The sequence below is a fragment of the Bos indicus genome, chromosome 21 (genome assembly GCF_029378745.1).
Source record: "Bos indicus isolate NIAB-ARS_2022 breed Sahiwal x Tharparkar chromosome 21, NIAB-ARS_B.indTharparkar_mat_pri_1.0, whole genome shotgun sequence".
NCBI classification, from domain to species: domain Eukaryota; kingdom Metazoa; phylum Chordata; class Mammalia; order Artiodactyla; family Bovidae; genus Bos; species Bos indicus.
The window spans coordinates 24451690-24475775 of NC_091780.1; the positions used below are offsets into that span (position 1 = coordinate 24451690).

Consider the following 24086-nt stretch of genomic DNA (forward strand, 5'->3'; position numbering starts at 1 on the left):
GGAGGTGATGGAATTCCAGTTGAGTTATTTCAAATCCTAAAAGATAATGCTGTGAAAGTGCTGCACTCAATATACAAGGAAATTTGGAAAACTCAGCAGTGGCCACAGGACTGGAAAAGGTCAGTTTTCATTCCAATCCCAAAGAAAGGCAATCCCAAAGATTGTTCCAACTACTGCACAATTGTACTCATCTCACTCTCTAGCAAAGTAAGGCTCAAAATTCTCCAAGCCATGCTTCAACAGTGCATGAACTGTGAACTTCCAGATGTTCAAGCTGGATTTAGAAAAGGCAGAGGAAGCAGAGATCAAATTGCCAACATCCATTGGATCATCAAAAAAGCTACAGTGTTCCAGAAAACCACCTACTTCTGCTTATTGACTACGCCAAAGCCTTTGGCTGTGTGGATCACAATAAACTGTGGAAAATTCTTCAAGACATGGGGGTATACCAGACAACCTTACCTGCCTCCTGAGAAATCTGTATGCAGGTCAAGAAGCAACAATTAGAACTGGACATGGAACAACAGACTGGTTCCAAATCAGGAAAAGAGTACATCAAGGCTGTATAATGTCACCCTGCTTATTTAACTTATATGCAGAGCACATCATGCCAAACGCTGGGCTGGATGAAGCACAAGCTGGAATCAAGATTGTTGGGAGAAATATAAATAACCTCAGATATGCAGATGACACCACCCTTATGGCAGTAAACGAAGAACAACTAAAGAGCCTCTTGATGAAAGTGAAAGAGGAGAGTGAAAAAGGTGGCTTAAAACTCAACATTTAGAAAACTAAGATCATAGCATCCGGTCCCATCACTTCATGGCAAATAGATGGTGAAACAATGGAAACAGTGAGAGACTTTATTTTGGGGGGCTTCAAAATCACTGCAGATGGTGACTATAGCCATGAAATTAAAAGATGCTTGCTCCTTGGAAGAAAAGCTATAACCAACCTAGACAGCATATTAAAAAGGAGAGACATTACTTTGCCAACAAAGGTCCATCTAAGTCAACACTATGGTTTTTCCAGTAGTCATGTATGGATGTGAGAGTTGGACCATAAAGAAAGCTGAGCACCAAAGAATTGATGCTTTTGAACTGTGATGTTGGAGAAGACTCTTGAGAGTCCCTTGGACTTCAAGGAGATCCAACCAGTCCATCCTAAAGGAGATCAGTCCTGGGTGTTCATTGGAAGGACTAGGAGATCAGTCCTGGGTGTTCATTGGAAGGACTGATGTTGAAGCTGAAACTCTAATACTTTGGCCTCCTGATGCGAAGAACTGATTCATTGGAAAAGACCCTGATGCTGTGAATGACTGATGGCAGAAAGAGAAGAGGACAACAGAGGATGAGATGGTTTGATGGCATCACCGACTTGATGGACATGAGTTTGAGTAAACTCTGGGAGTTGGTGATGGACGTTGAAGCCTGGTGTGGTGCGGTCCATGGGGTCACAAAGAGTTGGACGCAACTGAACAACTGAACTGAACTGCACTGCCCCTCCTCCAAGGCAACTACTTCTTTATTTCTGTCAACATACATCAGTAGTTTCTGTTCTTGGACTTCATACAATATGTACTCTTTTCTGTCTGGCTTCTTTTGCTTAACATAATGTTTTTGAGATTCACCCATATAGTTGTGTATATCAGTAACTCATTCTTTTTTATTGCTGAATACTACTCCATTGTATGAATATACCATAGTTTATCTATTCTCCTATTAATGGTCATTATGAAGTAAAGACTGAAAAGAACATGCTTGTATTTTTTTGTGTGTGTGAACATGTTTTCATTTTTCTCGGGTAAATACCTGTGAATGGAATTGTTGGGTCAAGGGTAGGTATGTGCTTAAGTTTATTAGAAACTGCCACATAGTTTTCCAATGTGGTTGCCCCATTTTATCCATCTATCTGCAGTGCATTGGGAATTTCTTTTGATGCCAAAAAGTTTCCATCATCAGTTGGTTTTCACTCTTCTGGTAGGTGTGATACTGTATCTCATTGTGCTTTCAATTTTCATTTTCCTGATTCCATCTGTCAGTCTTTTTTGTGAACTTCAAGTCTCTTGCCATTGTCTTTCTCGGGGAGGGGAGAATTCATTGTTAAACTGTAATAGTTCTCACATATTCTGGACATAAGTTCTTAATCAGACATAGGACTGCCAATCTTTCTCCCAGTCTAAGGCTTGTGTGGTCATATTCTTAATAGTGTCTTTGATTAGCACATTCTTGATGAGGTCCAATTTGATTTTTTTTTGTTTTATGATGAATGATTTTTGACACAAATGAATTGAAAAAGTAGATCATTATTTCCTCCCACATAGAACTCCTCAGTGACTTCTCATATTTTGGGAATAAAACTCCAGTCTTTACCTTGACCTTCAGAGGCTTGAACGATTTGGTCCTCAGAAACTCTCCAGCTTCATCTCACACACCTCTCCTTCTACCCCACTGAACCCTCACCAAACGAATCTTCTTTCTGTTCCTTGACCACGCACAGCCTGTGCTCACTTTAGAGTCCTCGCACTTACTGCTCCCTCTGCCAGAAATGCTCTTTCCTCACCTCTTGGGATGGAAGTCTCCACCCTATCCTTTAGGTCTGGAGTCAAGTATCACCTCCTCAGAGGGCTAAATGATGCACAATCACCATTGGGCTCACCATCCTACTTCCTTTTCTTCATAGCACTTTCCACAGAGAAATATCCTGTACACTTATTTGTTTACTGGTTTATTATCCATCTCTCTGACTGGAATGCCAAATCCTTGAGACTAGACACATTATATACTTAGGTGCTCAGCCAGTATTTGTTAAGGTGACCAATGAATTTCTTTGAAATGCTAGCCACTGAAGGCTTGGCACATTCCACAATGTACACATGTGTGTGTGTGTGGTGCGTATGTGTGTGTGGTGCATGTGTGTGTGTGCAGGAGGTGGTAGAACAATGTAGGCAGTTTCAATAAATCAAAGTTTTAAATATTCCAAAGATGTCACCTTTACCAGCAATTTCAGCCTCATGAGTATCCAATCTTTTAATTAACTGATTTGAAGGCATTCATTTGATTTCCATGTTCCATCCCACATGGAACTTCTCTCTGCCTTTGCACATCCTGATTTCTCTGCCTGGAACATTCTTCTTCCTCCTCCCAGAGCAACATCCTGACTTATGTGGAAACCTGGTTGGCTTCTCCAGAGAGCATTAGGGACCCCTCCTCAGAGCTACTGTGTCCTTTGGAGCTGACTCACTGAAAAAGAGCCTGATGCTGGGAAAGATTGAAGGCAAAAGGCAAAGGAGGTGGCAGAGGATGAGGGATGAGATGGTTAGATAGCATCACTGACTCAATGGACATGAATTTGAGCAAACTCCAGGAGATAGTGAAGGACAGGGAAGTGTGGCATGCTGCAGTCCACAGGATCGCAAAGTGTCAGACATGACTTAGCGGCTGAACAACAAACAACCGTTACAGCGCTTGTCACTCTGCTTCAAATATCTGTTCACATGAGCATCTCCTTCTCTAGACTATGGGCTTCTCAAGGGCTAGGTCATCTACATATTCCCAGCTCTGGCAAAAGCAAGCATGCACTGGGCAAATATTTGCTGAACATGGCTATGTTTGTGTCTGAATGTTTGTGTCTCTCTAAAATTTATGTGTCACATCCTAACATGCAGGAGGTGGGGGCATTGGGAAGTAATTAGGTCACATAGGCGGAGCCCTCATGAATGAGATTAGTGCCCTAATGAAAGAAGCCCCAGGGAGCCCCTTTATCCCTTTGGCCATAAGAGGACACAGCAAAAAGACGACTGTCTGTGAACCAGGCAGCTGGCCCTCATCAGACATCGGATCTGGCCCTACCTTGATCTTGGATGTCCCTGCCTCCAGAACTGCAAGAAATAAATGTCTGTTGTTTATAAGCCACCCCCTCCATGCTGGTCTGTGCTACGTTGTTATGGTAGTGCAAACAGACTAAGATGAATGTTGAATGAATGGACGAAGGTGCTTGTAAGGATGGTAGCATTGTGTCGAAAAGAAGAGAAAATGGTATCATGTAAATACCCCTAGATAATGATCTCATAAATAACATGAGCTGGCTTGTTGAATGGCAACTCAACATGATTTTCTCCTTCTATGCTCTCCCTGCATCCACATCTCTAGAATCTCTATTTGCAGAGTTACATTCTATATGACATAACCTGAAAATCAAAGACACGAGCTAAAGATTTAAAAGATTGAAATGATGTAGCCTTTACTGTTCCTATAGAGTAGACATAGTTAAACATGAGGTCAGACAGCAACTTCTGTGTATCCTTCTGCAATTCACTCATTTTCAGCTACAAGGAGCTGAGATCAGCAGTATGGGTTCCCTGTGATTCAGGTATTTCTGATTTTCTTTTTTATCCTAAGTACCAAGGATCTTTATTCTCAATAAAGAATCTGTTCAGTTCCATTCAGTCACTCAGTCGTGTCCGACTCTTTGCGAGCCCATGAATCGCAGCACGCCAGACCTCCCTGTCCATCACCAACTCCCGGAGTTCACTCAGACTCACGTCCATCGAGTCAGTGATGCCATCCAGTCATCTCATCCTCTGTCGTCCCCTTCTCCTCCTGCCCCCAATCCCTCCCAGCATCAGACTCTTTTCCAATGAGTCAACTCTTAGCATGAGGTGGCCAAAGTACTGGAGTTTCAGCTTTAGCATCATTCCTTCCAAAGAACACCCAGGACTGATCTCCTTTAGAATGAATCTGTAGCTGTAGATAATATGTCACTATTTTGAGAATAAAGTGTCCCATTATCTTCATGCTTTGCAAATCCTCAGGCACAGAGTTAAACCTCATTCTCATAAATATTTTGATTTTCTTAACTCTGTCCCTATCTCTTGGCCTCTTAAAGAGTTTTGCAAGACATACGTCGATTAGGTTCTTGTGACTAAGCACTGATACATAACAAAGTTAATATGTGTGGGAAAACATACTTGTGAAAGAAGACCAATGAAAGAATTGATTCAACAATCCTTAGCAAATCTTTCCTCTATAAACATTTACCAAGTTAGTGATCATTTTGCAACTCGAAAACCAATACCTGTGTTACCACAAATAATGATGCACATTTGGGATATGAGCTCCCTGGGCTTCCTCAGGAGTGGATTTTTTTTTTTAAGCTTGCATATGGAAGGACAAGTTTAACAGGTTCTTAGCCACACTAACATATAGCATCTCTACATGTATTCAGGGTTTACAGCCTAACTAACAAGGTAGGAAAAAATATATTCACTGAAATTCCAGAAGGGACTGGAGGAAGCAGCTGGGGCTGACAGGCTCCTCCCCTCCAGACAGCTCTGGGAACAGGGCAAGGGGTGATGCTTTATAGGGGACATCACATGGTGACAGGTGCACACTTTTAGGAAGGTTGTGCAGCATTAAGTGTAAGAGCAGACGATGGTGGGGAATGCTGTATACTGTGTGACGTCATTCTTGATTCCTCAGTCACGTGACTAGAGTCAAGAGCTGCCTGACTGCAGAGATGTGTGAAGAGAAGAGATGTGTGGTGCAGAACTGAGACACCATGCAGACCCCTGAGTGGAGGGGGGAACGAAGGGGTAAGGCCGGAACTGACTTCTCAGGGACCTGAGGGAAGGCACTAGCATTAGACAGGCTAAGCCTACCCTATCTGTTGAAAATCTTCCATATTAAGATCCTAGAGGGCCACAGAGGTCTTTGGGCCTGGCATGCTGCAGTCCATGGGGTCACATGAGTCAGACATGACTTAGAGACTGAACAACAACAACAAGAGGCATACCAGGGTCTTTCTGGCCAGCACTAAGAGTCCAGGACGGTGATATGAGGAACACTGAAAGAGACAACTATATATTTGGGCTCTAGCACACACTTTTATGAGTCTCAGGTTTCCTCATTTATACAACTGGATAAAAGATTACTGCCCCCAACACTGTGCTATTGTAAACATCAAGAGAGGTAATGAACATGAAAGTGCTTCACACGTGACTATTCCAACTCCCCATCTATTTGTGTCTCTGTGCCTGCATGTGTGCTCAGCTGTGTCTGACTCTTTGCAACCTTATGGATGGTAGCCGGCCAGACTGCTCTGTCCACAGGATTCCCAGGCGACAACACTGGAGCGGGTTGCCATTTCCTCCTCCAGGGGATCTTTCTGATCCACGGATTGAAACTGGGTCTCCTGAATTGCAAGTGGACTTTTTACTGCTGAACCATCAGGGAAACCCATTTATGTCTCTGGGTTCCTCTAACTGCCAACAAGAAAAGCCATGGAGAAAGCTCCTTCCATCATCCCCTTAGTTCAGCAGTGCGTTCTATAATCTCATACCAGTTCTGCCATTGATCCAATATTATCCATTTATGAGACACATATTTAATACTTACACCTATCTGAGGTGCTGGAGATACAAATGGGAAGTAATGAATGATATCTCATGTCGGTCTAGCTGACTTCTGTGATTAACTCTTAATCGCTTCCAAACTCTGGGGGGAAAGAGGAGCATTATTTATTGAGTCTTAAACCATCGCAACTTGAAGCTCATTCTGATGTCAAGAGTTTGCTGAGCTCCAGATATTATCCCTAAAGACAGCAGCAGAAGCATCCAAATGCCATCCTGTGCCAGGGGCTCACTGCAATGACCTTTCCCAAACTATAATACTGACTCCACCGATTAGTAATTATTGAGCACCTGCTGGGTGCCTCATACTATATTATATTCTTAGGGCACAAAAGAAACATTAGACATGGTCTCTAGCATGAAGGGACCCACAATTTAGTGGAGGAAACAACTGGAGACTAATGTGTGTCAGGATTCAGTCAGGGACTAAGCAGTGAGAAAGGAGAGGTCCAAAACAATCAGAGAAGGATTCACATAGGAGAGGAGAATTCAGGTGGCTTAAAGGACGGTGAAAGAGCTAATTCTTAGGTACATCAATAAGAAGACCAGGACCCTCAAGGAGGAGAAGGGGACAAACTTTTTCTACATTCCTTGTCTTAGTCACTTAAGACATTTTTTCTTAAGCTCTGAGTTGCTACAACAATCTATTTCCCCTAAGACTAACTTTCTTTAAGCCCAGAGCTAACATTACTTTGCCAACAAAGGTCCGTCTAGTCAAGGCTATGGTTTTTCCATGTATGGATGTGAGAGTTGGACTATAAAGAAATCTGAGCACCAAAGAATTGATGCTTTTGAACTGTGGTGTTGGAGAAGACTCTTGAGAGTTCCTTGGACTACAAGGAGATCCAACCAGTCCATCCTAAAGGAGATCAGTTCTGGATGTTCATTGGAAGGACTGATGTTGAAGCTGAAACTCTGGCCACCTGATGTGAAGAGCTGACTCATTGGAAAAGACCCTGATGCTGGGAATGATTGAAGGCAGGAGGAGAAGGAGACGACAGAGGATGAGATGGTTGGATGGCATCATCAACTCGATGGATATGGGTTTGGGTGGACTCCAGGAGTTGGTGATGGACAGGGAGGCCTGGCGTGCTGCAGTTCATGGGGTGGCAAAGAGTCCGAGCGGTGAGTGACTGAACTGAACTAATGATTATATAACAACAATGTATCTTGCTTGAGGACATGTTTCTCCTTCTTAAGAAAAACCTTCTGACTATTCCTGTTATTTTAAGATGTATGTTGTGGGAGTGGGTCTAGAAAGACCTTTAAAACCTTGAGAGATTCTTTTAATCTATTGCTAGTAATCAATTGAAAAAGTATATAAAGCTACACCTGAACTGGTGAGTGGGGGCACTCTCCGCCCCCTTCTGATGTCTATGTCAGAAGCTTTCTCTGTCCCTTTTTCACTGTAATAAAACTTTGGCCATATGAAGTTCTGAGTGACTGAAACTGTGTCTTTGGTCCCGAAGCAAAATTCTCTCCTTTGGAGATCATGAATCCGGCACTCTTCACCGTAAGCTAGGCCACTTCTTCCTGGGAGAGCAGTATGAATGGAAGCCAGATTTCCAGAGTAAGCTGCATGGTGTGTGTGTGGTGTTGGATCACAGTGCGGGAAAGTGCATTGCCTAGAACAGAGTTTAGTGCTAGCTTAGAACAGAGGCCAGGGTTATAAATTAAGGACATGTAGAGCCAGAATCAGAGAAGGCAATGGCACCCCACTCCAGTACTTTTGCCTAGAAAATCCCATGGACGGAGGAGCCTGGTAGGCTGCAGTCCATGGGGTTGCTATAGTCGGACACGACTGAGCGACTTCACTTTCACTTTTCACTTTCATGCCTTGGAGAAGGAAATGGCAACCCACTCCAGTGTTCTTGCCTGGAGAATCCCAGGGACAGGAAGCCTGGTGGGCTGCCATCTATGGGGTCGCACAGAGTCGAACACGACTAAAGCAACGCAGCAGAGCCAGAATGGGCTTCCCAGGTAGTGCTAGCGGTAAAGAACCTGCCGGCCAATGCAGGGGATGAACGAGATGTGGGTTTGATCCCTGGGTTGGGAAGATCCCCCTGGAGGAGGACATGACAACATACTTCAGTATGCTTGCCTGGAGAATCCTACAGTCAGAGGAGCCTGGTGGGCTACAGTCCATGGGGTCACAAAGAGTCAGACAGGACTGAAGCAACTTGGCACACAAGCACACACATAGAGGCAGCATATGAAGGATCTTGATTCTGGACAGAAAGTTTATATCTCATTGTAGGTTCTTAGGCAGAGAAGCAGCAGCAAGGCAGTCACAGCCTTCTGAGAGAAGAACAGGTAAGATAAAGTATTAGATTTAGCGCCTGTTTGTAAGTAGACAGTGACAGCAATAGTTAAAACCATATAACGTGACAGCAATAGTTAAAACCATATAACGTCCACTTGTTTACTCCTTGACTTCAGAATCCACAAAACCGGGTCCTACTTCGAACATATTATAGGAAGCACTTGAAAACAAGGACTTGGTGCTTACCCAGCAAGTGGAGGACAGATGTTGCCATTGCCTTTCCAAGAGCATTGGTGGCTGTGCAGACATAGGTTCCTTCATTTTCAAGGGAAAGGTTCTGCAACAACAGGGATCCATTGAAAAGCAAGGAAATATTGTCACTCAGAGATCCTCCTTTCTTCAACCAAGTTACATTAGGCTGAGGGACACCTTTGGAATAAAAACAGATATGACAAAGGCAAATTCCTTTAGGAACAGAGACACAGAATCATATGACAAATACCATTTAGCATTCTGGCCACAAGCCAGCAAATGGGTTTCATCGCACGTAATAGGAAACACGGCTCTTTCTATTCCTACCCCTCCTCTATGGCAGGCGAGGGATGCTGCTGAAGCAAAGGGCTTGGGTCAGCTGAAGATGGGGGTAGTTTACATCTAGGAGTCAAAGAGCAGGAGCCAAAGAGGGTGGGCTTGCTCTGCACTGGAAAGTGAGAGTAGGCTGAAGTTGAGTAAAGGTAATGCAAGACTGGTTGGAAAAGAGGAGCTGATGAAGCCAGATCAATGTGGAGGCAGAGAAACAGAAATTCCTAGCAGTGGGTTGTCGCAAAGAAGGTTTTCGGAAACAAAAATATCAAATATGGATCATTAAGTGGCCCACTATGCACATGCAATGTGACATTCCTCCTTCAGGAAGAATACAAAATCTTTAGGAAATAGATTTTGCTCATCCCCACTTTTGTGAAAGAGGATAATATCAGGGAACACAAAGAAGGGTTGCGTTTTACATTTGGGTCAGTGTGGGGTGAACAGACTGTACGTGACATCTCGGGACACAGAGAGGAACATGAGGGATTGAAAGAATTTCTTCCCTTACATCTTGAGAAGTCTCGAAGTCTCAGCAGTTTGCTGGGCTTTGGGGTGTGAAGCTCAGAGGAATCGCATTAGGTTCCTTTTTTAAAAAATAAGTCCATTTGCATTTTTCTAAATTGGTGTCTTTTTATTTATTTATTTATTTATTTTTTGGTCGCACTGTGTGGCATGTGGGATCTTAGTTCTCTGACCAGGGATTGAGCCCCGGTCCCCTGCATTGGAAGCACAGAGTCCTAACCACTGGACCACCTTGGAAGTCCCTCATTTGATTCTTAAGAGCTGGGTGACCTTGGATGATGTCTGAGATCCAGCAAGGTTATTGGTTTTGAGGATGTCTCATCTTCCTGCAGTGCTCTGCCTAGAGAGACTGGCAGACACCGCAAGGCTTTCTGACAAAAAAGAGATGTCACTGCTCTAATTATGAAATCTGCTATGCATCTCACAAAAGGCAAAACACATGCTTCATGAACCCTTAGATTCTCACAGTCTTTTTCCAACTCTGGGGAAGCAGCCATTGTTAGCTTTGTCTTACAGCTAAGGAAGCTGGTCAAGGCAAAACCAGCCCAGAACCTAAATTTCCAGAGAAGTGCTAATCACAGGTGTACTTATCTTTTGTTGGTGTTTCTTTTCAAATATAAACACAAGGAGAGGTTAAAATTCCCTAAGGACACCAGCTAGCACACCTTGGATCTGAAATTCACACCCATGCACTTTCCTCCAGAACTTACTTCTTAACCAGAGTGTAGGTAGGTCCTGTGTATTTCTTGATAGATTATTAGGCATCTTATGTTTTTTACTTCCATAGTAAGCAGGCTCTTTTAAAATATATTTTATAGTTGTTTATTGTTCACAATTAGGAAAGCAATAAACACTGGCATATTTATCTGGTATCTAATCATCTTACTAAAGTGATTATTTTGAATAGTTTTCAAGTAATTTTCTTCATTTTTAATAGTAAACAATCATATCACCTCTATGTAATGACAATTTTATCATTTTTTCCTATATTTAGATCTATGAAAGTGAAAGTGTTACTCACTCAGTCATGTCTGATTCTTTGCAACCTCATAGACTGTAGCCTGCCACGCTCCTCTGTCCACAGAATTCTCTAGGCAAGAATACTGGAGTGGGTAGCCATTCCCTTCTCCAGGGGATCTTCTAGACCCAGGGATCGAACCCATGTCTCCTGCGTTGCAGGCAGATTCTTTACCATCTAAGCCACCAGGGAAGCCCTATGTATTTTTCTATTAACTATTGCATTGTATTAACTAAAGTCTCTAGAACAATGCTGAATAATAAGTTAGAGCAGGCACATTTCTCTCGCTTCCAACTCTAAAGGGAACATTACTGTTTTATCCTTAAGCAGGTGGTTTGCTTTTGTTTTCTGATAGTTGTCAAATCAAAGAAATTTCCTTGTAACTCTAACTCACATGGAAATTTCTAAAACTTTGAGTTAGTATTTGTGAAACAGGGAAAGTGTTAGTCACTAAGTTGTGTCTGTCTGACTCTTTGCGACCCCATGGTCTGTAGCCCGCCAGGCTCCTCTGTCTATGGAATTCTCCAGGCAAGAATACTAGAGTGGGTTGCCATTCCCTTCTCCAGGGGATCTTCCCAACCCAGGAATGGAACTCAGGTATCCTGCATTGCAGGTGGATCCTTTACTGACTGAGGCATCAGAGAATTGGCTTTTAAAAAACTTAAAATATTTAAACCTATTTTCTTTTGAGTACAGCTTTGACTATATATCTTATACTTTGAAATGAAATAAATCATTACCATTATTTCATTCATTCAAAAATGTTTACAAAATCCTACTCTGTGTGAGACCCTGTGCTGGAACTAAGAATATGATGTGCACTAGGTTTCCTCATGAAACTCAATTTTAGAAGGGGGCTTTGCAGGGGAACAGGTGATTGCAATAACATGACATAAGGGTTCTGATAAACACTGATGTCACTGGCACATAAAAACTGTATTTAATGCAGACTGGAGAGAGGGCTAAGATTTTAACATGCAGGAATAGCTAAGCTAATACATGAGGACAAGGGGGTGGGAATTGGGGGAAAATTGTTTTACATAGAGGGAATGGTGTACAAAAAGGCATAGACATGAAGGAAAATATAATGCATTGGGAGAATCATAAATTGAGTTTTTTTATGACTGAAGTTTAAAGTACATGGAGTGGGAGTAAGGAGAGATGACTAAATAGGTAAGCAGGTGCCCATAAAATGAAAATTTATTATTATCCATAGTAAGGAGTTTGGTGGAATTTATCCTGAAGGAAATAGAAAATGGCTTAATAATTAAAATGGCTTCAAATAATTAAGCCATTTTATTTGAAGCAGTGGTAAAATATCAGATTGGTGCTTTAGAAACATTGCCCTGGATGTGATGCAAATGGGGAAGAGTCAGGCAAGGGTCAGCAGGACCAGTTAGGTGGTCACTGAACCAACTGAGGTGAGACACAAAAGGGTGGGAGTAGGGGGACTAGAGAGAATAGATCAACTTGGTAAATGCTCAAGAAGAAAAACCATAAAAAAAAAAAAGAAGAAGAAGAAGAAAAACCAATAGGACTTGGTGACTGATTTGATACAGGGGAGTGAAGGAGAAAAAGGATTTAAGGAGGACATGCAGATAACTGAAACAGGGAAAATAAGAGGAAGAGCAGACCTGCATAGAGAATTCAATAAACGTTTTCTTTTAAAATAACTGCATTTTATTATTATTTTTTAATTGGGGTACACTGCTTTACAATGTTGTGTTAGTTTCTGCTGTATAGCAAAGTGAATCAGCTTCATGTATACATACATCCCCTCCCTCCCAACCCGCGCCCCCATCCCACCCCTCATCCCATTCCTCTAGGTCATCATGGAGCACTGAGCTGAGCTCCCTGTGTTATATAGCAATTTCCCACTAGCTGTCTATTTTACGCATGGTAGTGTATGTATGTCAATCCTAATCTCCCAGTTTATCCCACTTTTCCATTCTCCCTACCCCATGTTTATATGTCAGTCATAAAAAGGAATGAAATTGGGTCATTTGTAGTGGATGAATCTAGAGTCTGTCATACAGAGTAAAGTAAGTCAGAAAAAGAAAAATAAATATCAAATATCATATATTAACATATATATGTGGAATCTAGGAAAATGGTACAGATGAATCTATTTTGAAGGCAGGAATAGATAATATGATAAGTTGCTGTAAACATTTTGAGGCCTGAGGGGCAGGCATCTAATTTAAGACACACTTGTAGGAGCCTGCTGGAACACTCCAGGGACAAGGCCCGGCGGGTGACACCGTCATACTCTCCCTTTGCCGTGCTCCGGAGGTCCAGAATCTCCCAGGAGAAAGCTTATAGTCAAGTTGGCCCTGACTTTGCGGGTGTCATCTAGAGGACACCTCTGGATCACCTGACTCTGGAGGACAGGGGAACCTGTAATAAATGGAGTCACCTGGAAGAGAGCTTATACTCGTATCTGGCACCCTGATTTCTGTGACTGTGGTCAGGGGACACCTCCACATCACGTGGCTCTGGTGGCTAATGGGGCTTATATTTGTGGGTCCCAGAGGATTCTGAAGAGTGGAGAAACAGTTCTTAAACTCCCCCAGGGCACAGCGAGAGGCCAGAGACCCAGGTGCTCCTTTTTCCTTGAAGGCAGCCTATTAGCTAAGCATCCTGACTATGTCTATGGAACAGGTTTCTGACAAAAAATCCCTTCCAAAGACTACTAAGGCTGGGAGCTGTCTTCAAGCTCACCCTCTGCCATGCTCTGTGGTGCCGGTGCTCCCTGGAAGCAAGCTTTACTGTGGGTGGAAGTGAAAGTGTTTGTTACTCAGTCGTGTCCGACTCTTTGTGACCCCATGGACTGTAGCTCACCAGGCTCTCTGTCCACGGAATTCTCCAGGCAAGAATACTGGAGTGGGTTGCCATTTTCTTCTCCAGGGGATCTTCCTGACCCAGGGATTGAACCTGGGTCTCCCGTATTGCAGGCAGACTCTTTACCAACTGAGCCACCAGGGAAGACGTTACTGTTGGTACCCTGGTGTATATATATACATATATATATATATATATTATACTGGAGTACAGTTGATTAACAATGTTGTGTTAGTTTCAGGTGTACAGCAAAGTGATTCAGTTATACATGTACATGTATCTATTCTTTTTCAAATTCTTTTCCCATTTAGGTTGTTACAGAATACTGAGCAGAGTTCCCTGTGCTGTACAGGAGGTCCTTGTTGGTTATCTGTCTTAAACATAGCACTGTATATATGTTGATCCCCAACTCCCAGTCTATCCCCCTCCACCATACCCTTTTGGTAACCAAATGTTCTCTTAGTCCATGAGTCTATTTTTGTCTTCATCTGTATCTTGTACCATAGTTTTTGTAGCTACCACCCAGGGGATGCACCTTGATCTGGTGGCTCTGGTGGCCAGGGATGGGGGGGAGCAGGAACAGGGCTGGGATGAAGCAGTGGGAGGATAGGGAGGTGTAGGGGGTGGGGGGATTGCATTCCTAGGTCCCATGGGACTGTGCCCATCAGAGAGATGGTTCTTGGCAGGCTACCACCTCCTGAGCACTGCCCAGGCAGTGCACTGAAACACACCCCCAGCCTTTCTAAGGAGGAGGTCTCTTTGCTTGTCCTGGAGCTTTGGTCCGAGGGCTGGCTTCAGGCCTGGCTCACATTTAGTGGCCTGTGTAGCTGCTTTTAGGGAAGGTAGGCTGTCAGCTGTAGTGGCCTCTTGGTACTTGCCCTCCGCCTCACTCCATCTCACCAGCATCACCCAGAAAAGCAGCTGACATGCTCATTTGGAGCCCTAATTTCTGCAACTGCCACTCACGGGACACCTCCAAATTTTCTGATCCTGGTGGCCATCAGAGTCCACATTTCCAGTCCCACAGGACTGTGTATGTCTGGGTATGTAGCAAAAACCTGATCCTGAGGGTCTCGCTTCCAGCTCGCCTGAATCTAGGTGATGAGAGTCTCCCTGTGGGACACAGACAGGCCTTGGCACGTCCTTAGTTATGAAAAGGTGTTAAAAATACAGCAGGCTGAGGAGGGGAGGGGAGTTTGGGGGAGAAAAGACACACATATATGCACGGCTAAGTCCCTTCACTGTTAACCCCAAACTATCACAACATTGTTAATTGGCTATACTCCAATACAAAATTAAAAGTTTTTTTTTTTTTTTTAATACTGTAGGCTGCTTTGACAAGCACAAATGTTAGAGAGACAATCGGGAGCTGAGCTGAATGACAAATTCATCTGCATGAGGCTGCTCCTTCAAAACTGGGACATGTGGTTGCTTCAGCTACTGTACAGAAGCCAACACAGAGACACAGAGCGGTTGAATGGATGAAAAATGAAGAGCCATCCACATGCTGTCTACAAGAGACTCCCTTTAGATGTAAGAAGGGCAGTCCAAGAGGGAGGGGATATATGTGCATATACGGCTGATTCATTTTGGTCTACAGCAGAAACTAACACAACATTGTAAAGCAACTACACTCTAAGAAAAAAAAAAAAGAAATTGTTCTTCTCTGAGTATATAACTCTGGCTGTCTTCTAAAGAGGGTGATGCTTTTCCTTTAGAACACCTTGGAAGGTTTAGCTGCATGCGTGTGTAGGCAGGGGCTGTATAAGACGGAGAGAACTTCAAGTTCCCACGGCAATCCCAGGAGGTTAGGGGTGAGGGCAGGAAGGCTGTGGGTGAGCAAGAAAAGGGAGGAGTAGGGCTGAGAGGTAACATGCCTTTGTCATGACCCCTGAATCTTTGGCTTTTCTTGAAATATTTGCCAAATGCTTGGTATTCATGGATGTCTTACTATGAACAGGAACTTGTCAAGGAAGTGAGTTGTGCATTCTTGGCTGATGGAGGGCAAAAGAGAGACCACAACAGGTCTGTGTCAGAGTGAATGAGAAGCAGAGGGTTCAGGGCAGTGCAAGCTCCCCAAGAATGATCGGAAGTCAGTTCCAGAAGGCTTTGGAATCTCCAAACCCTGCAAACTAGAGGGATCATAGATCATTCCACTTCATTTGTTGTTCACTGAAGGATAATTGCTTTACAACAGTGTCTTGGTTTCCGCCATACATCAACACGGATCAGCCACAGGTCTGTGTCTCCTCCCTCTTGAACCTGCATCCCGCCCCTCTAGGTTGTCACAGAGCCCTGGTTTGAGTTCCCTGAGTCACATGGCAAATTCCCACTGGCTATCTGTTTTACATATGGTACTGTATATGTTTCCATGCTACTCTCTCCATTAACTCTCTCCTTCCTCTCCCCCCGTGTCCACACGTAGAGATAATTCCACTTTAAACCTAAAACTCAGCATGGCAAGGGGTATATAGGACACTGAGTTTACACAGATTGTGATGTTCTACACAGATAAGGGATTTCAGAAAATAAAGCCAGAGTTGGCAAGTTTGTAGATGTCAAAGGGGAGACAAAGGTCTCTAGCACTGAGGGAAGGAGCATCTCAATACCTAGAGCATCACCACCACACATGGGGATGTTTTCCAGGAACTGCAGAGGCTGGGAGAAACTCGGGCAGAATTCTTTATGGCTTTTCAAACCTACAAATGTTTGCTCTGTTGAAAAAGCTATAAAATATCAGAAATAGTTTAAACTTATTTATCTAACCTCAAAGACAGGCTATTTCCCTCAAGACTTACAGCTCTGAAATATTCAATGTTCTCTTTCCACAATGCTGAAATCATTTTTGGAAGGCAAATGTTATGGGGGAAAAAAGTTCAGATCTGGAGGGGCTATGAAACACGTGTTGTAAAACGTCTGCACCTCTGGGGTGCCTTTAAAATAGTCACTGTTTAAAAACACATTTCCTTCATCCTTGAAAGGCCTTGAAATATTCTACACTATAAAATCCTTTGGCCTCTTCAGACTGCTCTAAAATGCTAGATTTTTCTGTCAATGGATCACATACATTATACTTGTATGTTTTGTTCATTGGTTTGTTTCCTCCAGCTACTCAACACTCAGAAAATATTCTGTATTTTTTCCCCACATATGCAAATTGAAAGTTTAGGCTACCATTACTCTCCTCCAGGGGATGTGAAGAAATGATGGTGCTGGTTTATAAGATTAGAGGTGAATCGAATACAGTGTAGGCAAGGCACAAAGGGAGTCATTACTAATAAAGAAGACAAATAAACAAGAGTCCACAGTTTCACTGTCAAAGAGAATATCTCAAAGCTACTAGCACAAAGGGTAGACACCCTTCTCCACTGTGGGGCCTCCACAGTGTAGGACATTCTGCAAAGCATTTTCTTCTTCTGAGTTAGTTGTAGACCCTTTTGTTCTTTTGGCAGTAAATACAGTAAAACTATGGGTTTTGGTTCTAAAGGACCATCCATCGATGACGCCATATCCAGAGTGTGTGTGTGCACTCAGTCGTGTCTGACTCTTTGTGACCCCATCGGCTGCAGCCCACCAGGCTCCTCTGTCCATGGGATTCTCCAGGCAGGAATACTGGAGTGGGTTGCCACACCCTCCTCCAGAGGATCTTTCTGACCCAGGGATCGAACTTGCATCTCCTGTGTCTCCTGCATTGGCAGGTGGATTCTTTACCACTGAGCCACCTGGGAAGCCATATCCAGAACTTCCTCCACATACAAGGCTATGGCTTTTACTATTCAAAGAATTCTTTCAAATAGAGGAAGTACTTCCTCTTTTCTAGTAAAATGATGTCAACAGACTGGTATAATCAGGTTCCCAAGTAATTTGATCTGAGGACCTTAGAGACAACCTGGGTCATCAGATCAACCCCCAGTTTCATCATCAAGAGTCCTTCCTCAAAGGTTTCTTTTTTAAATTGTGTTTATTTTTTCACCCCAGCTTGATGTTTTTTTTTCTTTAAAAAATTTTTTTGGAAGATAATTGCTTTACAACATTGTGCTGCTTTCTGTCATATCCTCAAAGGTTTTGAAAAGGAGATTCTTGGGACTTCCCTGGGGGTCCAGCGGTCAAGAATCCACCTTGCAGTGCAAGGGACTTGGGTTTGGTCCGTGGGTGGAGAACTAAGATCCCACGAGCCTCAAGGCAACAAGTCTGAGCACCACAACTACTGAGCCCACTTGCTCTGAAGCCCGGGTGCCACAACCAGACAATCCAGGCGCCACAAGGAAAGATCCTGGGTGCTGCAACTGAAAGCCAATGCAGCCAAATAAGTAAGTACTACAAATGAGCTTTTTCTGCCACAGAGGAAGGGTGCCAGCAAGTCCTCTTCCTAGTGTGCTCATCCTTGACCTCTCAACAGCCCTGAACGCCCACTCTGCATGGGACCAAGCAGTTCTCTTTAGTTCCGACAGTCACATCTTGTGAGTACTACGTTGTATCTCATAGTTCATGACAGACATATCTCAGTTCACTGCTGGACAGTGTCTGCCAGGGTCCCATTTATAGTCTGGAAAGGGCCTGTGAGAGTCATACTATTATCTCAAAACCAAAACCCCTCCAGTGTTCCCTGAAGAATAAGAGTCAAAGTCAAAGCTGGTGCAAATCAAGCATAGTGATAACACACTGGAGTTAACCAGTGGTGAAAACCACTGACCCTGACACAGGGAATCCCTCAACAGCTCAAACGGGGACAATCTTGGGACACTGGAGGTCCTTCCTGGTATACTCCAATTCTTGTAATCCATCAGTATAACACTGGGATGTAAATGAACAAGTAGCTTTGATATGTCCCTTAAGAGGGACATAAACAAAAAGCTTTGATTATGTCCCTACATTAATTGTACGGCTTGTTTGGCAGTCATGTACCATGACCTACAAGTTGATCTTCCTCCTGCCCCCACCAAATCCCACAGAACCTCATGTGGGTGGTGTCAATGGAGCTCCCGGGGTGAAACCTCAAGGCTCGGTTGACTCCCCAAGGTTCCCTTTCCTCCTCCCTCAAGGCATTGACTCTTCTCTTGTGTCTCTGAGCTGCTCCACTTCCTCTGTGAAGTGGTTCTCTTCTCCTTAGGAATGATGGGGAGTAAGATTCAGTTTCCCCAGCTCCGTAGCTTTGACTCTTCTTGGAGGAGAAAAGACAAAAGCCCTTCAACGTGCAGGTACTGCTGCTCACAGCAACTCCTTCTCCAGCCCGGAGAACCTCACTGTTTTCATGTAACTGTGTGTAATGCTAAGATTTTCTGTGTGTCTTCCTCCCCTCTTATCACTTGGAAAATTTCTACTAATTCTTAAAGCTCTCTCTTAAGGCTGCTCTTCATGACCCTCTCTGGCCCTGAAGCTGAGTTCTCCTTTGCGGAACTGTGAACGTGTTGACATGCCTGATTCCACCTCCAGAACAAGCCCAGAGCATGGATCCCGCCCTGCCCTTTAACCCCAGCCTCCGGTTCACTCCTTGTTCCCCACTGTTCCCTGGGGGAGAGGCTCTCATTTTGAGAACATTTGAGGTAAGTTCCAGAAGACTTTTTGGCCCCATTTACTGGCTAAAGCACTGGTTCTTAACCTTGGCTGCATATCAGAATCGTCTTGGGAGCCTTAAAAAACCCCATTCTCAGGCCATATGGCAGAGAAATTAAATCAAACTCTCTCAGGGCAGAGGGGGATGGGGTGGGAGGTGACGTCCAGGCCTGAACTGACACTGTATGTGTCAGTTACTCAGTCACATCTGACTTTTTTGTGACCCCATGGACTGTAGCCCATCAGGCTCCTCTGTCCATGGGATTCTCCAGGAAAGAATACTGGAGTGGGTAGCCATTGCCTCCTCCAGGGGATCGTTCCAGACCCAGGGATAAAACCCAGGTCCCCTGCATTGCACGAAGATTTTTTATTGTCTGAACCATCAGGGAAGCCTCAAACTGACATTATTCATGATAATAAAATGACTTTTGTATATTACTTGCCAGTCATCAAAATAAGCACATGGGTGTTGAATTATCAAATACAGAACTAGGGGAAATAAATGAATGAAAAATAAGAAAAATTAAAGGGGCTCCTAAATTGAGATCCAACCAGTCCATTCTGAAGGAGATCAGCCCTAGGATTTCTTTGGAAGGAATGATGCTAAAGCTGAAACTCCAGTACTTTGGCCACCTCATGCGAAGAGTTGACTCATTGGAAAAGACTCTGATGCTGGGAGGGATTGGGGGCAGGAGGAGAAGGGGACGACAGAGGATGAGATGGCTGGATGGCATCACTGACTCGATGGACGTGAGTCTTAGTGAACTCTGGGAGTTGGTGATGGACAGGGAGGCCTGGCATGCTGCGATTCATGGGGTCGCAAAGAGTCGGACACGACTGAGTGACTGAACTGAACTGAAGGAAGTCCAATTCACAAAACTGAAAAAATGTGGCAGTCTTTTAGTTAGACTGTTATGTTGGGGGAGAAAGTTGGTTTATCCACTGGTCTGCTGATGGTACATAGAAGAGAGGTAGGTAGTTATTTGCAGGGAAGAGAATAAACAGGTACAATGTGAACTGACAAGCTCAAAGGCCTGTGGGTCAGCTGTTTTCACCATGTAAAGGGCTAAAGGTTACCATGGGGCTGGATGTCTGAAGTTTTCAGGACAGACACATATTGGTGGGACCGAAGACAAGAGCAGGTGCAGATATCTGGGGATGAAAGCAGTGTTCCTGATGACAGGACTGGCCCACAAGAGCTGCAGTCTGAATGCTTTAAGAGACGGCTGCTGCTGCCGCTGCTAAGTCGCTTCAGTCGTGTCCGACTCTGTGCGACCCCATAGACGGCAGCCCACCAGGCTCCTCCGTCCCTGGGATTTTAAGAGATGGCAGGACTCTGCAGATACGGAAGCCCAAGCACACGGCTCTTTTGCAGTAAGAATGAAATTTGCCAGGTGCTTGAACAGCCCTTTCTGTTTTTCATTCTGCACATCTAGCTCTTAATACCGTATTCCAGCATTTCTTTTTTTAAATTTATTTGGCTGCACTGGGTCTCTGTTGCAGCACACCGGTCTTTAGTCACATGGGAACTCTTAGTTGTGGCCTGTGAGATCTGGTTCCCTGAACAGCGCTTGAACCTGGCCTCCCTGCATTGGGAGCACAGGGTCTTAGCCACTGGACCACCAAGCAGTCCTCCAGCATTTCTTTCTACTTCTTGATCGTATAGAGACTCCTGTTTCCTCCAAATGGGGAACTGAGATAGATCAAAGATGAGAAGAAAATCATGTTTCAAGGAGCATTCAGGATAGAGCTTTAGCAGATCCTCAAAGAATAGATAATTGGTTTAAAGTGAGCTTTTTCATCCAATAGACCAATAACCCAAGTGTATCAGCCTTAGGTGAGGCCGTGGAGAGTCATTACCAGACCGGCTTGCCATGTTCCTTTCCTCCTACTGCAGACAAGTGGGAACCTCCATCCTCCTGGGGATGGGGTGGGGCAGACCTGGTCAGACCTCTGGCCTGGTGCTGGCTGGCACCCTGCAGGCCAGCCTCTTGGTGGACTCTGCCTGGAACCTAGCCCTCCCACACCAGACGGTCCTCCAGTGAGGTTGGGCCCTGGTTTTGCTCATGCCTGAGGCCCTGACACCTTGTCCCCAAGCTGCGGCACCTCCTCAGGCCTGCCTCAGACCTCAGCCTTGACACTCTCCTCTCTGGTTAGATCACCTGGATCTCCATTTTGCTGCCTCAAGTCCAGAGCCTCGTCCTCCCTCCAGTTCCTCAAGAGTCACACAGACTTGGGACTAAATCTCAGCTCACGCATTTGAGCATGTTTACTCATTAGCGATACAAAGATAGCCATGATATTCATCTCACAGCCTGTTCAAGCTGACACATGTTAGGAACTCAAGTTAGGGTTAGGTTAAGGGCTACGTATTCTGAAAGTTATATGCAAAATGTTGTGGGTAAGTGTATTTTTCTGGAAAGAGAGTCTTTTGTGTGTTTGTTGGGGGGTGGGGAGCAGGGGGGCAGCCAAAGGGATTTGTGACCTAAAGATGTTAAATCACCGCCATTGGGTTCCACACCATACAGTATAAACCAACACTTGATGGGGGAAAATAACTGTCAGAGAGATGAGGCTGTGCTCAGGAATTCAAGCATATCATCTTGCTGCACAGCAAAAACTGTTCTCAAAATCCTCCCCTGGCATTATTAAAGCCAGTAAAGAAAAGCTAATAATTCAGTTACACATCAACAAAACTCTAGGTATATTTCACAGCATTCTAACTCTAAAAAAACCCCCAATTAAGAGAGTACCTTTAAAACTATATTTCTTCTGAAACGGATTTCCATCTCTTATATATGAAAGGCTTTCCTTCTCTCTGCTCAACTCATGGAGTACCCCGCCCCGATGTTCCTGGTTAGAACGCTGCGTCTACCATCTGCTGTACACATGCTGTGTGCACTCAATTTTGTACCTTCTACCCACTTATCATTTGAAAAGATCCTGATGCTGGGAAAGGTTGAGGGAAGGAGGAGAAGGGGAAGACAGAGGATGAGATGGTTGGATGGCATCATCAACTCAATGGACATGGGTCTGGGTGGACTCCAGGAGTTGGTGATGGACAGGGAGGCCTGGCGGGCTGCGGTTCATGGGGTCACAAAGGGTTGGACACAACTGAGCGGCTGAACTGAACTGAACCCACTTATCTCCCACAACCCCTCCTATCAGTAGGGAGCTGAAAAACGACAGGGATGTAGGGCTTAAATCTATACCACGCTAAAGCTTATATTTTTTAGAAGGCAGTTTGCCATATTTTGTTAGTTTTTCTTTAAACAACAAAGCATTACAGCTAAAGTTCTGTTCCCAAACTTTTTTCCTTCTTTTCTCTTCTAGCAGTACCAACAATCCTGACATTGGTACATACATGTCCTTTCCATGAAAGTTTGTATATTTTTGCCATATTCTCATATGCTCACAAATAAAATATATGATTGTGCCATGGGTTTTAAAACTTAACATGCTATTATATTGTGAGTATTATGATTATGATTTTAATAATATATAATTGAAATACTATAAAATTCACCCTCTCAAAGTCTACAATTCAGTGTTTTCTTAGTATACTCATAAAGTTGTGAAACCACCAGTCCTACATCATTTCAGAACATTTTCACCACCCCCAAAGAGACACCCATGCCTATTAGTCATTGCTCTCCACTCTCCTGCATTTTCCTCTCCTTTTGGCCACTGGCAGCCTCCAATCTGTCTCTATGGACTTGCCCACTCTAGACGTTTCATGGAAATGTAATCATATAATACGTGATCTTTCATGTCTGGCTTCTTTCACTTAACCCTGATTTTTAAAGATTCATCCATGTCTTACCACATGTCAATATTTCATTCCTTTTTATGACCAAATAAAATCTCATTGTATGGATATACTACATTTTGTCTACCTATTCATTAGTTGATGGATACTTAAGTTTCTTTGACTATTTGACTATTAAAAAGAAAGTTGCTATGAGCATTTGGGTATGAGTTTTTGTGTGAACATGTGTTTTCATTTGTCTTGGGTAGATACTTAGGAGTGGAAGTGTTAGGTCATATGCTTAACTTTTCTGGAAACTGCAAAACTGTTTTCCAAAGCGTCTTCCTAGCTTAACCCCATTCCAAATCTGTGGACCAATAGAGTTTCTTAGAGACTGAAGAGGAGCCCAACACACAAGAATAGTTTAGAGCAGAGGCTCAGATCAGCCGCACTGCTAATGAGTTTAAGGGATAAGAATAACAAGCAACCCAACACAGACATCACAGAAAATTATAGGATAAATGATGTTCTTACTAAGCATTAACAGATGAAAAAATATGTAGCTATTGATATTTACTGGGCATTGTCCTCAGATGAGCTTCCCTTTCTTACCAGAAGGTGGCAGAGAGGGTGCAGTTTAAACTCCCACTTCCCTCATTTTTACAGGAAACTTTCTTTTTCTTTTTTAAAAGAGTAAAACAATCACAATCTCCCAATTCATTCCACCTCCCCTTCCCCACTTGGTGTCCATACATTTGTTCTCTATGTCTGTGCCTCTATTTCTGTTTTGCAAATAAGATATTCGATACCATTTTTCTAGATTCCACTTATATGCAATAATATATAACACTTGTTTTTCTCTTTCTGACTTATTTCACTCTATATGACATAGCTAACTAATGAAAACCTACTATAGCTCAGGGAACCCCATTCAGTGCTCTGTGGTGACCTAAATGGGAAGGAAATTCAAAAAAAGAGGGGAAAATATACATATGTATACTGATTCACTTTGCTGTCAGTAGAAACTAACATAACATTGTAAAGCAACTACCCCCAATAAAAAATCAATTTAAAAAATAAAAATAAGACAAATAACACTTGCAACTTACAGCTTTTAACCTTAGAAATACAGATTCTCAGGTCCTGT

General features: G+C 43.6%; 1 protein-coding gene across 8 annotated transcripts in view; it reads right to left on the bottom strand.

Moving 5' to 3' along the window:
* The window catches only part of ADAMTSL3 (ADAMTS like 3), a 380959-nt gene that overhangs the window by 38443 nt on the left and 318430 nt on the right, over window positions 1-24086 (bottom strand). For 6 of the 8 annotated variants that reach the window (XR_011562580.1, XM_070775206.1, XM_070775210.1 and 3 more), the window contains one exon: window positions 8919-9101. The exons of 1 other annotated variant lie outside the window; for it this stretch is intronic. Coding sequence is in view for 5 of the 7 variants with exons in the window: in XM_070775206.1 (XP_070631307.1) it covers window positions 8919-9101 (183 nt within the window). In the remaining 2 variants the exon portion in view is untranslated. Of the gene's footprint in view, window positions 1-6395; window positions 6495-8918; window positions 9102-24086 lie in introns of all 8 variants that reach the window. One more of the 8 variants, XR_011562581.1, reaches the window with a different exon arrangement.